Genomic DNA, 21,224 nt, shown 5'->3' with positions numbered 1-21,224 from the left:
GTTTACATTTTAAATAGTTTTGTCCCCCAAAGAAGAACAATTTAAGATAAAAGCAAGAAAAAAAAACTGTCAAACATAGACAGTAGTCCTCGCAGCTCTGACTACACTGGATCAAACTTTTGTGATAGGCTTTTCCAAAGTTATGAACAATATTATATAGTTTACAGTATCTTTGGATAAATGTGCAAAGATAAGTCCAGTACATAAAATATTCTTTATTGACACACACAATCATACTCAGGACAACATCATCACACTTGTTCTGTGCAGTAAACTCATCACTGAGGAGCAGTGTGCAGCCACAGCTGGTGACTCTCTGTTGTTTCATCATTATGAGCAAAACCTTTAACATTACAAAGTCCTTAATCCACTGATAATACAAAAAATATTTATTGCACAGTTATATAAACACATTTTGGTGTTGGATATTAGATACAAATAACTCAAGTACATCCAAAACAAAGATTTTTTCATTTGTTTTTGTTTTTTTAATTTCTATAAAGCAATAAAAAAAAGTAGCCTATAATTAATGTGAGAAACTCAGAATGCAAAATGACATTGTTTTCATGCATTTGTGTTAAAATCAAACATATTTTACACTGATCAGACACGAAAGTACCGTATACATAGATTATCAACCTCAACATGAATAATTGATTCTTGTTTCTGTGGAAATGCATTTCATGATGTTTTACGCATATTAAAGCCAGAGGAAACTTACTGTACATTGAGCTACACCCGTAGAAGCTACACCTCCAGATACAACTTGAGTATTCAAAATGTCCATGTTTTTATACACGTTTCTACTCACCTCCAGAGACACTGGTGCGTCTCACAGGGTTGCAGAGGTTAAATAATCAGCATGTAGAATCACATGTAGTATAATAACAAAAAGACAATAACCAAATCAATCAAAATCAGAAGAAAACAAACAAAATCCACTAAGCACTACCAATTAATCTGTTCGACTGCTTAGCACTGAGCGCTTTCGTGCTAATTTAAGTAATTGATCTAAGTATTGCGACCGATACGAGTGATGATCAGAGGGGTGGAGTTTTTACCACCATCATTAGGACAAGGACCAAAGAAAAGATTAAGTTTCTCAGTGAAGCAGCAGCCAGTGAAGCGATACATAAGAGCTGCAGCATCTACGTCATAAAAGGAGACCAGACCCTCCTCATAGTCCACAAACACCCCCACCTTCTGAGGCCTCCATTTAAGACGGAGATAGACATCGAGGCCAGCAAGAGCTTTGTACTCATTTCCGTTTCTCAAACATATCGTCCAGTAACCATCCTCAGGTGTGAGTGGGATGTTCTCTTTCCTGTTGATCGTCTCTCTGACCACTCCTAAAGTCCATGAAGTCTTTCCTTTAACTTGAACCTCGTAGTAAAATCTGCCTGAAGAGAAACTCTGCTTTCCTAGGACACAGAGACTGGCTGAAAATCTCGCTGAGTTGTCTGTTAGCTGCTTCTTCTCATCACAATGATTGACTTGTTTCCCATCATGAGACAGAATGAGTTGAGGATTTGCTGTATCAGGATCAAGGGTCACATTTATGGCGTATCGCTGGACCCTCTTCAGCTCAGCTTCAAACATCTTCTTCATCTCTTTACTGAGTGTCTCCTCCAGCTGAGCCACATCTCTCATCACAGTCCCCTCATGTGACAGAGGATGGAAGATGACCTCTGTCCAGTCCTTGGTGGGCGGAGCAGCATTCAGGGATGGGAGGTGCTGGAGCAGATGGAGGTGGTCTTCAAAGAGTGAGAGCTGCTCCAGCTCAGTGCTTCTCTTCTTCAGCTCAGAGATTTCCTGTTCCAGCTCTTTGATGAAGTCTTCAGCCCGTCTTTCTATCAATCTCTGCTGCTCTTCAATCGCCTCTATGAGCTCATTCATGCCTCTCTGAACAGACTCAATCAGAGTTGTGAAAATTCGAACACCTTCTGCAATCTCACCTTCTGCTTTTTCATTGCTGAATTTGACTGACCGTTTGATCTTCTGAATCCTTAGTTGTCTCTCCTGGATCATCTGCTGAACTTCAGCCTCTGTCTTCTCCAGCTCTGCCTTCTTTTCTTCACATTCCTCTTTCAGAGGAACAACATCATGTGTCTTGTGGTCTAAAACTGAACAGAGCATACAGACACATGTCTGGTCGGTCTTACAGAACAGCTCCAGAGGTTTATCGTGCTTCGGACACATCCTGTCCTCGAGGTTCTCCACAGGGTCGATCAGCTGATGTCTTTTCAGGCCTGAAGCTGTCAGATGAGGCTCCAGGTGAGTCTCACAGTAGGAGGCCAGACACACCAGGCAGGACTTCAGGGCCTTCAGTTTGGTTCCAGTGCAGACGTCACAGGGAACTTCTCCTGGTTTGGACACTTGTTGCTCTGAGCTGCTGCTGCTGGCTTTCTGTTGAGCTTCCTCTTTGAACTGAGAAACCATCTCAGAGATGAAGGTGTTGACGTACAGCTGAGGTCTTGTGTTGAAAACCTCTTTACACATGGGACACAGGTACTGGTCGTTATTATTCCAGTGTTCAGTGATGCAGGTTTTGCAGAAGTTGTGTCCACATGATGTGGTTACAGGATCAGTAAACACATCCAGACAGATGGAGCACAGAAACTGATCTTCAGACAGCAGACAGTTGGCAGCAGCCATATCTAAACAGTGAGAAACAAACGTGAAAGCGTTAAAAACCATCAAACCTAAGTTTTTTTGTTTTGTTTTGAGGAACATTTGAGTCTTTATTCTTACAGACTTAGAACAATAGGAACCTACAGTAGCTCAGCTGTGAGCATCAACTGACTGTGAAGGAGAAGATGAAGAGAAACCAGTAGGAAACAACCAGCTTGAGTGCAGATGGAGGGCAAGGAACCTGTAACCCTTTGGTTCCTTGATGGAGGATAGGAAAAGATTTATGATACATTTAAACCACGTTGGCCTTTGTGGGTTGCGTCCTTCAAAGGATGCAGCTCCTAAATTGAGATACAGCTTCAGGTTCAGTCAGTAAAACACAGGAAGCACTATCACAAGCTCATAAACTGCTGATGGTGTTGTTTATGGTTGCCCGAACCTTCGTCTGCTGTCGGGAGGAGTGGAGTCTCATAATGCCAGTTTGTGCAGTGACCACTTTGTTTCCTTACTTTGTAATGACAAAGTTATTTTTCCTTTCTTTTGTTGGACTGTGCCCTTGTAACTGAACAAAAGTAACTATCCTCCATCTCATTCATTCTGCATTCTGCGAGACAAACCAAAACAACTGATAAGACAGCCCTCGGGAGGAGAACTACTGCCTGAGATAAGCTTCGAACAGAGAAGACAGCTGTGCCAGGAGGAGGAGGAGGACTCTTCACCGCCGCCATCTTCGCCCCCCAAAGAGAAACATCTATCTACCAGGGCCTGTAATGAATTTGCATCCTTCTTCACTGACAAAACTCAGAAAATTAGACAAGCGGTCTGTGCCACCGTACCAGGTACAGGAGGTGTGTTATCCATGTGTCCACCTAAAACCAACTCTAACACCATGACACAATTTGACTAAATCAATGACAAAAACCTGCAAGAGATAATACAACATTTGAAATCTTCCTCCTGCTGCCTTGATATTTTACCAGCAGGGTTCAGACTGCATGACTCCAGATCTGCTACAGATTGTCAACATGTCTCTACTTTCAGGCGTCTTCCCCCAAGCCATGAAAACTGCAGTTATTAAACCACTCCTGAAGAAGAACAATCTAGACACATCAGTAATGAATAATTATAGGCCCATATCAAACCTCCCTATTTTAAGTAAAATCATTGAAAAAGCTGTTTTTCAACAGCTGAACAATTACTTAATAATGAATAGCTGTGGCAATGACAGTGGCACATTTTCAGTCTTAGTATTGCTGGACCTCAGTGCTGCGTTTGACATGGTCGACCACAACATACTACTGGACCGACCGGAAAACTGGGTGGGACTCTCTGGTACAGCACTAAACTGGTTTAAATCCTATCTAAATGATAGAGACTACTTTGTGTCTATTGGTAATTACACATCTGAGCGGATGAAAATGACAAGCGGAGTACCCCAGGGCTCCATTCTGGGGCCTCTACTATTCAACATTTACATGCTTCCTACATTAGCTCAGATGATGGAGAACAACAAAATATGTTACCATAGTTACGCAGACGACACACAAATTTACATAACCGTATCACCAGGGGACTATAATCTTACATAAACGTATCCATGCATTTATCTTCAGCAGACTCGACTACTGTAACAGTGTCTTTACAGGACTTTCTAAAAAATCCATCAGACGGCTGCAGCTGATTCAGAGCGCTGCTGCTCGAGTCCGAACAAGAACCAAGAAATTAGATCACATCACTCCAGTTCTCAGATCTTTACACTGGCTTCCTGTCAGTCAAAGAATAGATTTCAAAATCCTGCTGTTGGTTTATAAAGCACTGAATGGTTTCTGATCTGCTGCCACGTTACGAACCATCCAGACCTCTGAGGGCGTCAGGTTCAGGTCTGCCTTCAGTCCCTAGAGTCAAAACTAAACATGAAGAAGCAGCGTTCAGTTATTATGAACCACACATCTGGAACAAGCTCCCAGAAAACTGCAGCTCTGCTCCGACTCTCAACTCATTTAAATCAAGGCTGAAGACCTTTGTTTGCTTTTCACTGAAGACATTTTAAGGCTTTGAGCTGCACTGTGACTTTTATTTTCTAGTCTTGTCTCTTTTATTCTATTTTAGCTTACTTTCCTATCTCTTAACTTGTTTTCATGTTTTGTTTCTTGATGTCTTGTTTTTAATGTCTTTTAAATGCAGTTTTTTTAATTTCTTTTCATGTAATTTTTATGCCCCTGTAAAGCACTTTGAGTTGCCTTGTGTCTGAATTGTGCTCTCCAGCTGAATTTCAGGCATCATCAGCATCGCGTGACTGCGAACAACCTATTCAAACTTTAATATGCACTGACAACAGCAGGTGGCACTTTGACTGAACTTCGCAACTCCAGTTGTTGTAATAAAAGGAAGTCCAGTGTTCATGAACACAAATACTAATGCATCCGAACGACTCGTGGCATTAAATGGTAGGTTTTGAGTGAGAAAACCTGAAGGATAACCACAATGAATAAATCATTTACGTCACAAGAGGTTCCTGTCTGAGTTCAGCAAACTTTGTTGTGAATGCTGGTTGTTAAAAGAGGAAGAATGTGCAAGTTTCTGTCAGCTGCTTGAAGGAGGACGCGTGCCAACATAAAAAAATGAACATCTGCAACACTGCGGGGCTGCCAAGTTATTTTTAAAAGTAATTATGTCTAAAAACTGTGTGTGTCCCATACTTAAAACAAATTAAACGGCTCAGGAAAGACGTTTAGGGAGCTCCTGAGTGTGACAGACATTTTTTATTCACCTTTAGATGTAACAGTAAATATGATCAGACGTACTCACCGGTGTTTGTAAGAGACGCTGCTACACCGACGAGAGAGGCCTGGTGAATTTACTTTTAGAGAGACTCATCTCGACTTCAGCTCCATCGTCACTCTGACAAACTTTCACTTTCATTTGAGGGATTTTAGTTGAGCCTGTCCTCTCTTTGCTGTGATGCTTGTAAGATGTTTAAGGCAGATTTTCCTGTCAGGCTGCTTACTGATCCTGTCTCCTCTGTCTCCTCCTCATCGGACGCACCTTAAACACCAGTTGTTATGACACAAACGTTGACAGCAGCAGACAGGATCTGATTGGTCTAGCTTGTTGTGGGTTGGATCTGGAGGGTAAAGGCTTTCTGGGAGGTAATTTCCCCTTTCACATTTACTCCCTCATCTTACTGCAGCTCTGTTGCTGGTAGTCTGTTGCCTCCCTGAGGTCTGGACTGGATTTTAGGGACATATTGTTGGTCCAAGGTTAGTTTTGATTTTCAGGGACCAAGCAAAAGATTGACATTCTTGAAATGTTCTGCCTGAGTCACGCAGAGTTTCATCAGCAATGGTTGTTGTTTGACAATGAAGACAACAACTCCCATGATCCCACCCTGCTTATGTCTTCTGTATTGTTTGATTGACAGATAACATAGAGGCAGAAATTAAACATTGTGCGTTTAATCTTTTTAATTGAGCATGTGACAAAAGACTCAGTGATGGGGATTATATGTATTTTTATTATAGATATAAGAAGTTACAAGTCAATCAAAGAGGAACACAGGCTCAGTTTTTCCTTTCTCTGTCAGAATGTATTATAAAAACAAAACAAACCCAAAGTTGTCAGATAAACTCTTATGAAAGGAAATAATAATAACAGGAGAAACAGATCTGATATGACCAACAGGAAATCCTAAACCACCACACCCCTTCCTGATATTCATCCTATTTGTCTGTACAGTTTAAGACTCGTCTCTAAAAAAACAGATAATCCAAAGTTTATAATCCATATATATATATTTATAAAGTACGTTCAAACCAGGCTGAGGTTTCTTTTCTTTTAGATTTCTACAAACAAAACAAGTTAAAGGCCAAGTAACATGATCATCTTTCAGCAGATGAATCCAGAATGAGAAATGAACATTCAATCTTCCTCTTTTGACTCCTGAAGGGGAAGTCTCTCAACACAGAAGACTTTCCAAATAAAGTCACTGGACATTTGAGTGTGAAATCATAAAACCTGTGACTTGACTCGAGTCCAAGTGATGTGTCCACGCCCGTCCTTGTCATCTTATTTAACACCGAGACAATGAAGTGATGAGTCTACAGTGCGATCAGAGGGTCAGAGTTTTTACCATCGTTATTGAGACCAGGACAGAAGAATGGGACGAGTTTCTCAGTGAAGCAGCAGCCAGTAAAGGAGAAGATAAGAGCTGCAGCATCTACGTCATGAAAGGAGACCAGACCCTCCTCATAATCCACAAACACCCCCACCTTCTGAGGCCGAGACTTCAGAGAGAGGCCGACTGAAGGGTCATCCAGAGCTTTGTACTCATTTCCATTTCTCAACCACAAACTCCAGTAACCCTCGTCAGGACTCAGTGTGATCAGTCCCTTCCTGTTGATCGACTCTCGGGCCACTCCTAAATCCCAATCAGACTTTCTTTCAACCTGAACCTCAAAGTAAAATCTGCCTGAAGAGAAACTCTGATTTCCTAGGACACAGAGACTGGCTGAAAACCTCTCTGGGTTGTCTGGTAGCTTCTTCTTCTCATCACCATGACTCACTTGTTTCCCATCATCAGACAGGAAGAGTTCAGGATGTGCTGTATCAGGATCAAGAGTCACATCCACTGCATACTGCTGGACCCTCTTCAGCTCAGCTTCAAGCAGCTTCTTCATCTCTTTACTGAGTGTCTCCTCCAGCTGAGCCACAGCTCTCACCACAGTCCCTTCATGGGATGGATGGACTCTGACTTCTGTCCAGTCCTTGGTGGGTCGTGGTTCTTGGATGTTTAGGGACTGGACACTCTGGAGAAGATGGAGGTGGTCTTCAGAGTGTGAGAGCTTCTCCACCTCAGTCCTTCTCTTCATCAGCTCAGAGATTTCCTGTTCCAGCTCTTTGATGAAGTCTTCAGCCTGTTTCTCCGTCTTCTTCTGCTTCTCTTCTATTGTTTTGATGAGCTCAGCCTGACTTCTCTCAACAGACTCCCTCAGAGAAGTGAAGACCTGAACACCTTCTGCTATCTCTCTGTCTGCATCGTTCTTACTGAGGTCGACTGACTGTTTGATCTGCTGAATCTTCAGTTGTCTCTTCAGGATCATCTGCTGAACTTCAGCCTCTGTCGTCCCCAGCTCTGCCTTCTTTTCTTCATATTGGTCTTTCAGAGGAACAACATCATGTGTCTTGTGGTCTAAAACTGTGCAAAGCATGCAGACACATGTCTGGTCGGTCTTACAGAACAGCTCCAGAGGTTTATCGTGCTTCGGACACATCCTGTCCTCCAGGTTCTCCACAGGGTCGATCAGCTGATGTCTTTTCAGGCCTGAAGCTGTCAGATGAGGCTCCAGGTGAGTCTCACAGTAGGAGGCCAGACAAACCAGGCAGGACTTCAGGGCCTTCAGTTTGGTTCCAGTGCAGACGTCACAGGGAACTTCTCCTGGTTTGGACACTTGTTGCTCTGAGCTGCTGCTGCTGGCTTTCTGTTGAGCTGACTGTCTGAACTGAGCAGCCATCTCAGAGATGAAGGTGTTGACTCGCAGCTGAGGTCTTGTGTTGAAAACATTTGCACATATGGGACACCGACACGGGTTAGTATCCCAGTGACCAGTGATGCAGGTTTTGCAGAAGTTGTGTCCACATGATGTGGTGACAGGATCAGTGAACACATCCAGACAGATGGAGCACAGAAACTGATCTTCAGACAGCAGACCGCTAGACGAAGCCATATCTCCACACTGAGAACAAAAGTGAGAATGAGGAAAAACATTTTTACTGCAGAAATGTCCGTTTTAAACTGAAGTTCACCTGCCAGTCGTATCACTGCACAGAACAAAGTGTGCATCTTCTCGTGGACGGGAGGCATCGTGACAGCGCGAGATGTTAACACCAGCTATCTTAGTTAGCTTAGTTAGCTAGCCTCTCGTCCATGAGTAGATGCATGCTTTCTTCTGCACGGTGACACAGAAAGAAAATAGTACGGCCGATATCTGCAAAACTCTGCAACTCACACCAAAACAATCCAGATGGATCAATAACACCACAGGTCAGAGGGGAAATATGTGTTTTTCAGCAAACTGAAGTTCTGACTTGTTTGGTTCTGGTTCGCAGCAGTAAAGGCTGAAGAACCAGGCAGCACCACAGACTCATCACATTAAACTCAGTGACACATCTGAAAGCCTTTGTTTTGTGACTGTATGTGTTGATATCAGGCCGGTATTCACTTCAATTGGTGGTGATATCATCTGTGGAGTCGTTATGAGGATGTTAACAGAAATAGAGATTGAGGTTGACCCAGAGAACCGATGGGTCAGTACTATGAGCTGGACCGTCCTGCAGGCCCGTTACATGTTTACCACAGAGATCCTCATTATTAAATGAAGGAGTGTTCTTGTTTTAACACTAAAGCACATCTTCATTATTTGTTACATCTGTTGTTAAAAGTAATTCCACTTTAATTAACTTGTTCCTCCATAATTACATTATTGAACATTTTTAAGCTCTTTTTGTTAAATTTATCAAACACTTTTTATCGTTGGTGGTTTTATTTTTAAGCATAAACTAAAAGAAGTCTTAATTTCTCAGTAGAGGACAGAAATAAACACAGCTGAAGTTGGTTTGTTGTGTACATGATCGTGAGCTGTACTCACCAGTGTTTGGCAGAGACTCTGTTGTGTTGCTGAGAAAGTCGTGATGATTTTTCTTCAGACAGAAATCTTACTGGCAGCTCTGACAAACAACACAACTGTCCTCTGGTGTCGCTCCGCCTGTTTTTTAGGTGAGGTTTTCTGTCCGGCTTCTGCTTTACAGAATCAGAACATAGTGTGATATTTAGTTCTGGCACAAGAGGAAGTTAATATTGAGGGAGAAAAGCACCAAGAGTGTCCGGACTCTTTTCATTTGCTTATTTTTTGTTCTTTCTTATTTTTTTTCTTCTTCACCAGCTCGTAGAAAACACAGCAGGATGTAAGTTGTGTTTGTAGTTTTCACCAGCAGTCGAAGTGTGTCAGTTGTCACAGTCAGGTCAATTTGATGAAGTCAAAACAACGAACCACATTTTGGTTTCTTTGGCGATGATTCATGAATGACACACAGAAACAGGAAGTGAGACATTTCTCAACACACGTTCACTATAGATAGAATGTGATGTAGATATATTAAATCTGGTGTAGCTATAAGTTTGTTATAATACACGATTAAACATGACATCAGGTATTTTGACACAGGGACACAAACACATTTATTAAAACAGGTTCAAGGCTTTAACTTTTATATCAACTGTACCAACATGAAACTATGTTGATGTAATGTTTGGTGAAGGACACAAAGGGAATGTACACATAGAACAAAAAGCTGTTTATGTTTGTCTTTTGATTTTTAAAGTGTTTTTACTCTCTCACACTACCTCAGTGTTGGTGAGACGCTGAAGCTGGAGGATCAACAGTGTTTCAGATCGCTGCGCTGCCTCCAAGTGGACGAAAATTCAACTGTGTCTTAATGTGCAGACTTGAGGTTTGAAACCAAGTTTGGAAAGTTGAAACAAAGTGATGTAGAGCAGCTTCATCGTCAGTTCATTTACTACACAGATCAGCCACAACATCAAAACGACCGACGGGTGAGGTGAAAACATTGTTCATCTCGTTCATCAAGTTCAGTGTAATTCATGATTATTATGGATGATTACAGTTTACATCACAATGTTCATTGTCGTTGAAAAACAAGTAAAATCATGTTGATGAGGCCAAACACACGTTTTACTACATCTGGAGAACAAGCTTTGTAGGCCAGAGCTGCAAAAACACTTCAGATGAACGTGACAAAGAGATCAAGGTGGCGACTCGGCCTCCAGACTCCTCAGATCTCAGTCTGGACATCTGTGGATCCCCTGGAACCAGTCCAGCCCATGTCGGCTCCACCTGGCTGAGCCCACTGGACCCAAATCAGACACAATATTAAAACCACTGACACCGATCACACACAACAATGTTTTAATAGAGCTGATTGTGGACAACAGGAAGCAGCTGGGAGATGAAGAACACCCCCCCATCTCCATCAATGGGACAAAGTTGCCAGGACAAAGACAGCAGGACAGCAGCTCTTCTTCCTCTGCAGGCTGAGGAGGCTCAACACGGACTCCAACATACTCTGAAACTTTTACAGGTGTACGAATAAAAGTATCCTGACCAGCTGCATCACAGCTTATATATATATATTTATGTTATAGTTATATGGGCTGTAGCAGGGACAGTGCCTGACTAATGAGTACTTTGACTTACTGAAAGGGGCAGTGTCCAGATTTGGAGAAGAAATTCAAACTCTGAATTTTAATATTTACAGAATTAAAGGTCCAATACGTCAGAATTTTAGTCAAAAGCATTCAAAAAAATTAACTAAAACTATCAACAGAATGTGAATAAAGAACAGTTTTGACATTGTGACGTCTCTGTATTGTTTTGCAAAGATATTCTACTGAAGTGAAGATGCTAACCAACTAGCAGCAGCCATTTCTGTGCTTTTGGTGTGAACACCAACACTCAGCTAACACTGGTGCTCCGAGCTCCCAGTTTAGACCACTAGATTCATGGCTAATCGAGCTAACTAGCTAATGCCAGCCACAGTAAGCAGCAGTTAGTGCTTACTCTGGTGATATCAAGGACGTTACATTACAGCGTTGGAGGAGGAGCTCCATTCATTTCTATGAAAGCTGCTCAGTGGCACAAAGCTCGACTTCCTGGGTATGAAATTATCCGGCTCTTCCGTGTTGTGCGGCCCATAGAGCGAGCGCACTAGAGGTTTCTGCCAGCTAACTTCTGGTTAGCGCCCGGCTAACTTGAATGAGTACCTTACGTGATGTTGTAATTACACGGTTTGGCTTCAAAGCCTGGGACTCTTCCTGGGGGCTGGGGTGTTGTGCTGCCCCATGATCCTCTTTGAGTAGTGGCTCCTTTAATCAGGTAATAATAATAATACAAACGCAGAAATATGTATTTTTGTTTATTTGAGTTTGTTTATTTAGTTTATTTTAGACATAAAAAAAATCAGCCAATGAAGATCTTCCTCCTCTCATTTACATTTATTTACCAAAACTACAGACTGCTCCTTTAAGTAGAAGATTATAAACGCTTCCGCCACCCTCCGTGCTCTTATTGTGAAGGAACCCCACTCGAAGCCTCGGTGTGTTGCTTCCGGCGGCTCGGTCAGCTCGCCGTTAGCTGGTGTGCAGGCAGCAGGAAGCTTCTGCTGGATCAGGGAACAAACATGGACAGTCAAGGGAGAAAAGTCGTGGTCTGCGACAACGGAACCGGGGTGAGTTCGAGCACAGGCGGCTTTGTTAAACCTCTCTCCGTGTCGCTGTCGGAGCTCCGGCGGTGCAGTTTGACAGGAGAACGGAGAGAAGAGGGAACAGGAAGTGGCTGAGAGCTAACAGGCTAACGCGTTAGCTCGTCTGGGTGGGTTGTGTTAGGAATGTGTCTGTCAGCTGGATTCACCTCATTCATCCGCTGCAGGGCTGCAGCTGACATTCACAGCGGGGAGGTTTCACAGTCCAGCTGTTGTTCATGTTTCGCGGTCTCTCGCTAGTTTAAACCGGAAAGTCTCCGACAGAGAGAATCTGTGGTGAAGCTAGTTAGCTAACTTGTAACTTTGGCAGTGTAGCGGTATGCACTGACAGCTAGCTAGCGTCACTGCACTGTTAAAGTGAGCACAATGATAACGGCTCCTCACAGCATTTAAGCTAGGTTAGCTTTCTGATTAGTTATTTTGTGTCATAACTATAAAACAACATGACTTCCGAGCCTGTGAGTTCAGAGTTACATTCCCTGGGAACGTTAGCCACGTTAGCTAGCTCCGCATCCTTCGCTTTGTTTACTAAATATTCACATATATTTGAAGCACAGTCGCCACACACAGGCTGGATGCACAAGTTTAAGCCTCTCCCATCACACCAGAGTCAACATGTTCCCTTGTGTTTGTTCAGTTAGCTGGGTTAGCTCAGTAGCTAATTCAAACAGCCCCGCCCTCGTTAAAAAGAGCAGCAGCCGCTTCACTTCGCTCCGCTGTGAACAGTTTGATCACACAGGTGCGAACACGTCGTTAATGTGTCACGTGTATCATCGTCACATCAGCTTTCAGAAGTTAAACATGAATTCAATCAAATCGCCCAGTAAACCTGAAGCGAGGCAGTGCGCATGCGTGAGGCTTTGGTTGCGGAAGTGGTGGCACTTCTTCCATGTAAGGAAACTTCGAGCCTGCTGCAGCTTCGCGAGGCTGAAGAGACGTTTTATCAATGATTGACGACAGGAAGTGTTCAACACCAGAGGAAAACAGAACTAATGCACAGACTGAGACATGCTCAACTTTTAATGCAGATGAAGACGCATCAGATCCATTTCCAGGAAGTAAATGGATCAAGATACCGACTGTCATCTAATTTGAACTGCTGAGGTTACAGAGTAAAGCTTCTGCACACCTGAGGTACGACAGGTGTGTAGGAGCAGACCAGGGCCGACAAAACCAGAAAGAAACAACTCTACGACTGAATGATTAGTAGATTTTAAAGTGAAATCGTGCTTTGAAACAACGTGATCAATGGCTGCGATTAATGTTGCTGCTCAGTATTATTACTTTATTTAACTTGATTGCAGTTTGTGCAGTATTTAGATGCTGACACATCTCAGTGTCAGAAACTGTTTACAGTAATGTCCTTTTATTTTACTGTTTGTTATGTGTATTATTATAAACACTTGTTGGCTTCATATCTTTAAGTTCACGTCTTTGGTGGTAATGCTCCATCACATGTTTTGAATCTGTTACACAGTGAACATTAAACTGATTTTGATCGTTCAGCCTTAATTTGGACCAATCAGGTCACCACAGACAGACACACACCTCATAATCCCATCACACACACCTGGACCAACAAAACTACACCACTGAAGGAAAACACTGCAGAATCAGACAGCAGTAACATGGAGGCTGACTATATGGTGCTATAAGTCTACAAAAACATTAAGACATTTAAAAAAAAATGTATATATCAATCAAAACGTGCATGGTCACGATAGACATAGTATAACAGTATAAATATAACACAACAGTTGGTGAGAGCTTTATTTGTCCTCGAACAGCAAAAGAAAGACGGATCTCGGCTATGAAGAGGCTGATAAAACAAACTTTAACTTCAGACGACCACGTGATGAAAAATTACTTGAGAAAAAGAAGAAATACACTAAAATGGCACCGCCCACCTCATGACGTCGATAGCTGAGGTTAGAGTTGTACTTAGATGAGCCGTCTGATCGATATCTGACCTTTTCTAAGCCGATCAGCTGTTGGTCAGACGTGACTGATCACCATGCGGTTCTGGTTCTGCTCAGCTCGTTTGCTGTTGCACGCTAACGTTGATTCATGAAGCTGCAGCTGATGAAACTTCACAACCTGCATGAGCCTCAAAACAAATTATAGTCTGAAGGAGTCCAGAAACATTTCAAGGACAAAATAACCATATTACAATTTAGATAATGTTTGATTAATGGTGAAGCTCTGTTGTTATGTATAAATACAGTATATTATTTTATATATCCTTGTTGAGATCTCTCTTGAAGCCTACAGTACAGCACACAGTACTCGGTGAACATGTATTTAACCATGTTGTAACTTGTGTTTTTCCTTTTTCTTCTTTCAATCTTGTCCTAGTTTGTTAAGTGTGGATATGCAGGCTCCAACTTCCCCGAACACATTTTCCCGGCGCTGGTCGGCCGGCCAATCATCCGCTCCACAGCCAAAGTCGGCAACATTGAAATCAAGGTAACGTCGCCTTCCTGAGGCTCTTTTTTATTCACAGAGTTCAAGAAGGCTGATGGAAAGAAATGAGGCCTAAGGGTCAGAAGAGTTTGCATCTTAACCAAATGCTGCAGCAGCTTCAGTGATTTACTTCTCTTAAAAACCTTGATGACAAAAAGCCGAGAGCTGCTGGAAGAGAGAAACAGCAGCCGAACATAATGAAGAAAAGTGTTTCTCTCAGTCTGCTGAACTGTCGACCTCTGAACTCTCACAGGACCTGATGGTGGGCGATGAGGCCAGCGAGCTGCGCTCCATGTTGGAGGTGAACTACCCCATGGAGAACGGCATCGTCAGGAACTGGGACGACATGAAGCACCTGTGGGACTACACCTTCGGCCCCGAGAAACTCAACATCAGTTCACGCGACTGCAAAATCCTACTGACGGAGCCGCCCATGAACCCCACCAAGAACAGAGAAAAGATTATCGAGGTGGGTCACTGGAGAGATAAATGAGACCGTGATCTTCACTGATGATAAAACTTTGCAGAAACAAGAAACAGCATGAATGTCTGTGTCTTTGTGTTTCTGCTTCCAGGTGATGTTTGAAACGTACCAGTTCACAGGAGTTTATATCGCCATCCAGGCCGTCCTCACTCTCTACGCTCAAGGTGCATTTGTGTTTGCAGCATTACCGACATTTTATGACCACCGGTGGCGCCGTAGAGCGATGTTGCTACACACAGTACAGCATGAGTCACATGATGCACGTTCTTGTTTCAGGCCTGCTGACTGGAGTCGTAGTGGACTCCGGTGACGGCGTCACTCACATCTGTCCCGTGTACGAGGGCTTCTCGCTGCCTCACCTGACCCGGCGCCTCGACATCGCAGGGCGGGACATTACACGCTACCTCATCAAGGTACCGGCAGCAGGTCACACCGAACAAATGTCAAAGTAACCTTCTACCTTCATGTCAAAATTAATTTATGATCTCTTCCCGATTTGTTTCCGTTTTTTAGATTATGTTGATGTTTCAGTGGCCTACATGTTGTTTACATTAGTGCTTTTACAAAATATAAAATTAATGATAATAACCACCAGATCCTGTCCCGTCTGTCCTCCACCAGCTGCTGCTGCTGCGAGGTTACGCCTTCAACCATTCAGCCGACTTCGAGACGGTGAGGATGATGAAGGAGAAGCTTTGCTACGTGGGTTATAACATCGAACAGGAGCAGAAGCTGGCGCTGGAGACGACGGTGCTGGTCGAGTCGTACACGGTCAGTCATGTTAATGAACTATAACGTATCTGGTTCTTGGACACTAAAGAGATAACGAGGAGAGAGAAGTGTTGAGGACATTTCTGAGAGGAGGACGTTTGTTGTGTGTCTTCAGCTCCCGGACGGCAGGGTGATCAAGGTGGGAGGTGAGCGCTTCGAAGCTCCCGAGGCTCTGTTCCAACCTCACCTCATCAACGTGGAGGGCGTGGGCGTGGCCGAGCTGCTCTTCAACACCATCCAGGCCGCAGACATCGACACCAGGTGAGCGGCTCGTCGTGCACAGGCGATAGGAAACGCTCAAGTTCTGACATCAGAGCAGAAGTCACGTTTGAGTTATGACTGAATTTGAATATTTACATGACAACAGTCCAGTGTTTGCACTGATTGTTGATGCTGTTAAAAAGCTTCTTAAACAGCATGTAGATCGATATAGTTCACTAAATCTTTCTGTAACAACAACATATGATGACTAACGCCTTCATATAGCACCTAGTTATATCACAGACAGCTGACGATACCGATGAAGAACGGATTTTAACATACTTTGTCACAGCCAGCCAGGATGGAGTGACTTAATAATATTATATAATAATAATAATAATAATAATAATAATAATAATATAATGTGTCTGTGTGATCAGATCCGAGTTCTACAAGCACATCGTCCTGTCTGGAGGCTCCACCATGTATCCCGGCCTGCCGTCCCGCCTGGAGCGTGAACTGAAGCAGCTGTACCTGGAGCGAGTGCTGAAGGGAGACGTGGACAAGCTGTCGGTGAGTACAGGTGTCCAGAAATATGAGGCCTTGAGGCGACGGTGTCACGATCCATCGATCTGGATCGGTGGATCAACCCACTGAGCAAAAAACATACAAAGAGGATTGAACCTTGAGCCTCAACCTCGGTACCCTGCATATTCATCAGCTGTATTGAAAACCATGACCAACACATGTCTGTCTCCTTCATCCAAGCTCACCTCTGTCTTAAACATTCGCACAGTGCGAGCGTCGGGCAGGTGGAGGGATGAAGACGAGAAAAAGACGATGATGATTTTATCTCCTCTCTCAGGAACGAATCAACGTGTGGAAACATTTTAGATTTTGGAGAAAAGACGCAGAGCATCTCACTCTGCCAACTTGTTGCTCTCGCTACAATAATATTAGCTGCTCTGTTTTTAACAATATCAGACTTCAGAAACGTGTGTGCAGGCTGACACACAACCAGAGACGTAGTGATTTAAACCAGCAGTGAGCAGATATCTCATCCTGATGAGAACTGTGATTTACACCCCTACATCGAGACGTTAAACTTTTAAGTGTCCCACAGTTCACATAACTCGTGTAAATCGTAGAGATATAAAGACCATAGACTGACATTGTTATTAGCGAATGTTTCCAATCCTTTATTTTCAGTTATTTGTAGACACAAACAACAGAACTACAGTGAAGGAGTTCACATCACTGCTTCTTCCCTGAGGTTTCTTGTGCAGTGAGGCTTTTGTACCACTAGGAGGTGCTGAAGCAACAGTCTTGTTAATGACTTCAGCAGCTCAGAGTCGTCTCCCTTTGTCATGTCCGTGATGACAAGGTGAAAATATAACCTCATTGTTCCTCCGTCTGTCGCTGAGAGGAAGCTCGCTCTGCCGCCGCTCGGGGAAATCCTCCAACCTGTAATTAAAAGACAATCGGTCTATTTTCGGGAGCTCACAGGGCGGCGGGGGTTTCAACATGTTGTTATTATCTCTTCCTTTTTCTCTGTTAACACTCTCCGCCTCATCTCCATCGCAGAAATTCAAGATCAGGATAGAGGATCCCCCTCGGCGTAAACACATGGTGTTCCTGGGCGGCGCCGTGCTGGCCGACATCATGAAGGACAAGGACAACTTCTGGATGACGCGGGAGGAGTACGAGGAGAAAGGGACGCGAGTGCTGGAGAAGCTCGGAGTCACCGTCAGATAAAACACAAACAAACAGGAACACTCCCCCTCCATCTTCCCCCCATCAGCTGATATCCATGCATCGCTTATCTCGATGTGTCTGGACGGTCACACCGCGTCTTCGGTTCACGCTCATTTTGTGAAAAGCAAAGAGGGAGGAGTGATGCGGAGGGGAGAGAAGTGTCATGGCGAGGGGGGCAGCGAATCACCAGAGGTCTTGAATATTTGCCCACGACACAAAAAGTACAGAGAATTAAGAGTGGAGATGCAGGAGGAAGTGCCATACGTGCTGCACAACATGGCAGCTGTAGTTAAAGGAATAGTACAACATTGTAGGAAATATGTTTATCTTGGCGAGAGTTGGATGATGATGATGACGCTGGAGCCAGGAAGCGCTTAGCTTAGCTTAGCTTAGCTTAGCAGGGGGAAACGGCCAGCCTGCTTCTGTCCAGAGGTAACTTTATTATGAGCTGAATTATTTCTCGGCTGGCAGCAGCGACCTGACACCACAAACTCTTCTGAGGCCCTGGGTGTCGTCTCTCAGGCTACATACAGGCTGTCCTGCGTGGTGTGGAGGTTGTTGAGGTCCAGGGTTAGGAAGGGAAACCTGCAGAGACTGTTGAGTCGAGGTGTCACGTTGAAAACTCGTTTTAATCGATTTTGGATGTAGAAATTGTGACAACAGCTGAGGCCTGAAACAGTGCTTCAGCTTTGTCAGACTCCTGCCACAAATGATTATTTTCTTTATTGATAAATCTGTCGAATATTTCTTACAATTACTCGATTGTTTAGTTTATAAAATGTCAAACAAAGGACAGAGGAAGGCTAGCTGTTTCCCTCTGTTTCCAGTCCTTGAGCTAAGCTAACTGGCCGTAGCTTTATATTCACTGAACGGACATGAGATCGATCTCATCATCCAACTCTCAGCAAGAAAGCAACAGTAAGTGTATTTTCCAGTGTTTCAAACTTTTCCTCTGGAGATGAAATCATGACGGACGGCATGAATGAGGCGGACTGTTTCATCTCTAACGGTTTACTTCACCGGAGATACTCAGTTTTACTTTTAGAGCAGCTCGTCTGCGAGTATTTCCAGTCGTCTGCCTTCCACACGAAGCCGTCGAAGACGACGACGGTGATGATTATTAATATTAGTGATGCATTTAAATTCCTTTCCAAAGCGAGACCTCGGCCGTGTGAAACATGTGTCACCTAATCTGTGAAAACAGACACTGACATTAAAAATAAGTCTCACAGCGTTGAGATTAGATATCTGAACAAATAGATCGTTACATACTGATCATCAAATAACACCCCCCCCCATGTTTCCTGTTAGTGTGTTTGGATCGACGCTCTGTGCTGTAAGTCAGCAGGGCAGGCAGCCATTTTTAACTCAGCACCTTGTTTTGACTCTTTGTCGGGACTCTCGCTTGCTTTTAGAGCAGTTCATGTCCTCCACCAGGAACCATCAAGATGAAGGTGTGAGATGAATGCATGAGAAAAATCTGAAGGAAACTTGAAGTCTTCTTCTTCCTGAGTCACACTGTTGGAAGGTTTGATTTCAAATCGGTGATCTCAGATCTGTTTCCATTCCTTAGCGATAACAAAGCATCAGATCATTCCTGTAGTTCTGATCCAGGACCGTTACTTTACACATGTGTACATCCAGAGGTTCAGACATTTCAGTCACTGAGCAGCTCTTTAACATTAGTTTGGATCGATCAGGGCGACGCTGTGCTGAGACATATTTCCACGACTTACCAGGGAGTCCAACTTCTTCACTCACTTTCCCCCTCGGCAGCTCCTTTTCTGTCCTGTCTCAGTACGAGTAGACGTGTCATCGTCCAGCTCTGGGTCACGATTACTGATTATTATCCACAAAATCTTCGCTCGAGCCCGCTGAGCTCAGATTCTGAAAAATAATTAATAATTCTGGATCCTTACATCACAGAAAATGTGATCGAGGTCCGTCTGTACACCTGAGACTCGGCTGAAGGTAAACTGCTTTCTAACTTCATGTTCGAGTAGACAGCCAGCTGCATCGTGGACGTAGATGTTCACATGTTTGATACCGGAGGGTTAAGATCTCTTGGTGTTCTCTCTTTTCACGACACGTTTTTTTAAACTTGCAGCTCAGTGAGTGAGATGTCTGACGGATGAGTCCTGGATCAGACTCGCTCAGCTTCCTTTATTTTAAATGTATGTTTTTCTTCTCTTTTACAATAATGTGCTTTTTGCCTCTTTCCTCTGACGGACTGTTGATGTGCAGCTGTCTGCTGACCTGAGTCATTCCCCGTGTTCACTGAGGCCCGCAGCCAAGCCTTCTGCCTTTAACAGCTGATCTGGGGTCAGTTGTCGCCGCGCTACAGTTTAGAAGTGATGCGGACAAACTGAACAGCAGGTTCTGGGTCAGATGTTAAAGGGAAAAGGAAAGATGCTGTTGTAAAGGGACAGTTCACCTCAAAATCAGAGATACGTATTTTAAAAATCTCAACAGCGATGTCTCTGGTTACTCAAGATAATCCACAGATGTGTTAGCTGCTAAGCTAGCTAACGTTACAGCGAGTAGACGCTTCATTCTGCGTCGTGATACAGAAAGAAAATAGTTCCTGCGTGAAGCTGCTCACAACACATCTGTGGATCATCTTGAGTAACTGTGACGTGATTTCTTGAAAGAGACGTTGCAGCTGAGATGTTAAAATGTTTCTTTTTGGCTCTTTGACCATCACAGTTTGAGTCCATATCTCCAGAACTCAGCAACTCACACCAAAGATGGATCAATAACACCACAGCTGAGAGGAGAACTTTTTACTAGATTTTTTGGTGAACTGTCCCTTTTCAGACGAACTCTCCACTTAAAGGTTATTCCAGGTCTTTGTCCAGAAGGAGAAAAGGAGGCGTGGCTAGTCGAGGCACATGATGCAAACAACTGGAAGCATAGATGATCTCATTGGTTGAGACAGTGGAGAGGAAGTGATGTCGCATGAATAATTTAATGAGATCAGAAGTTAGGTCCTGACTGCAGAAACAAACATAACTGATGTCCTAATCAACCAATGAGATCATTCTGGGATCTTTAAAGGAACAGTTCAGCCAAAATGAAGCTCAGTCATCACCTCCTCCCTCCATGATGACGTAAAGTCAGCTGAAGTCCACAAAACATCTCCGGAGCTTCACAGTAAAACAGAGTTGCAGCGTTCTGACAGCTGAAGCAGCTGGAGATGATTTAAAACAGAGAAACAACCAAAAACAAAAGAAATTCTCCAAAACTCCATTAAATCTTTGCCGAGTTAGCTGTTAGCACTTCCTGTTAGCAGTGAACCTGTGGATGTACACACAACCATCACTGGGTCACTGTGACACTGAAGAAAAGTTAACAACATGATGTTTCTAAGGTGAGAAAGAAAAAAAGCTGGAGACTTGTTCTTCCATTTAAAACAAGTCTCCAGCTACTTGAGTTGTTTAGCAGAACGCTCCTCACATGTGCAGAACTTGCCTTAGAAACTTCATGTTTTGAAGTTTTCTTCAGTATCACAGTAACCCAGTGATGGTTGTCTGTACATCCACAGGTTCACTGCTAACAGGAAGTGCTAACAGATAATTCTGCAAAG

At 43.5% G+C, this 21,224-nt stretch overlaps 2 protein-coding genes across 2 annotated transcripts; one reads left to right on the top strand and one right to left on the bottom strand.

Moving 5' to 3' along the window:
* Positions 1-228: 228 nt before the first annotated feature.
* On the bottom strand, positions 229-9,338 carry LOC311271938 (uncharacterized protein). Its single transcript, XM_084377936.1, has 4 exons — positions 9,276-9,338; positions 6,733-8,363; positions 5,817-5,860; positions 229-2,657 (listed from the first exon to the last, which is right to left on the bottom strand). The coding sequence occupies exons 2-4, from the start codon at positions 8,352-8,354 to the stop codon at positions 1,012-1,014; spliced, it is 3,312 nt and encodes a 1,103-aa protein (XP_084234062.1). The 5' UTR covers positions 8,355-8,363; positions 9,276-9,338; the 3' UTR covers positions 229-1,011.
* Positions 9,339-11,791: 2,453 nt separating this feature from the next.
* On the top strand, positions 11,792-20,847 carry LOC311265878 (actin-related protein 2-B). The gene is made up of 9 exons (XM_084367974.1): positions 11,792-11,931; positions 14,320-14,430; positions 14,681-14,896; positions 15,003-15,075; positions 15,188-15,324; positions 15,533-15,682; positions 15,798-15,943; positions 16,324-16,456; positions 17,468-20,847. Exons 1-9 carry the CDS (start codon positions 11,884-11,886, stop codon positions 17,636-17,638), a joined length of 1,185 nt encoding a protein of 394 aa, XP_084224100.1. The 5' UTR covers positions 11,792-11,883; the 3' UTR covers positions 17,639-20,847.
* The last annotated feature ends 377 nt before the right edge of the window (positions 20,848-21,224 follow it).

This window comes from Pagrus pagrus, assembly GCF_965226575.1.
Source record: "Pagrus pagrus genome assembly, chromosome: 2".
NCBI lineage: Eukaryota > Metazoa > Chordata > Actinopteri > Spariformes > Sparidae > Pagrus > Pagrus pagrus.
This window is presented reverse-complemented; position numbering and strand designations above follow the sequence as displayed.